Source organism: Eimeria mitis, genomic scaffold (assembly GCF_000499745.2).
Source record: "Eimeria mitis Houghton genomic scaffold, Emh_scaff2963, whole genome shotgun sequence".
In the NCBI taxonomy this organism is placed as follows: domain Eukaryota; phylum Apicomplexa; class Conoidasida; order Eucoccidiorida; family Eimeriidae; genus Eimeria; species Eimeria mitis.
In genome coordinates this window covers 2,134-2,465 of record NW_013571305.1, presented here as the reverse complement: position 1 = coordinate 2,465, position 332 = coordinate 2,134, and the positions used below count along the sequence as shown (strand labels likewise).

Genomic DNA, 332 nt, shown 5'->3' with positions numbered 1-332 from the left:
CAGCAGCAGCAGCAGCAACTGCAGCAAAAGACAGAAATTAGTTGAATCTTCGCTGCTGCAGCAGCACGGCATCCATAGAAAGGAAAAGCTGCTGCAGCTCAGCGACCTTCTGTGCAATGCTGTTGCTGCTGCTGCTGCTGCTGCTGTTGCTGCTGCTGCTGCTGCTGCTGCTGTTGCTGCTGGGGGACTCAGCAGCAAACAAGGCTGGGGCCGGGAGGGAGACAGAGGAGCCATCAGCTGTTTGCTGCTGCAGCATATGCTGCTGCTGTTGCTGCAGCACCTGCTCCTGTTGCTGCTGCAGCATATGCTGCTGCTGCTGCTGCTGCAACTTC

At 57.2% G+C, this 332-nt stretch overlaps 1 protein-coding gene across 1 annotated transcript in view; it reads right to left on the bottom strand.

Moving 5' to 3' along the window:
- EMH_0060750 (uncharacterized protein) overlaps positions 1 to 332 on the bottom strand; it is a gene marked incomplete at both ends in the record, with an annotated part of 2,416 nt that overhangs the window by 228 nt on the left and 1,856 nt on the right. The window contains one exon of the mRNA XM_013497827.1: positions 3 to 332. Coding sequence (XP_013353281.1) covers positions 3 to 332 — 330 coding nt within the window. The remainder of the gene's footprint in view (positions 1 to 2) is intronic.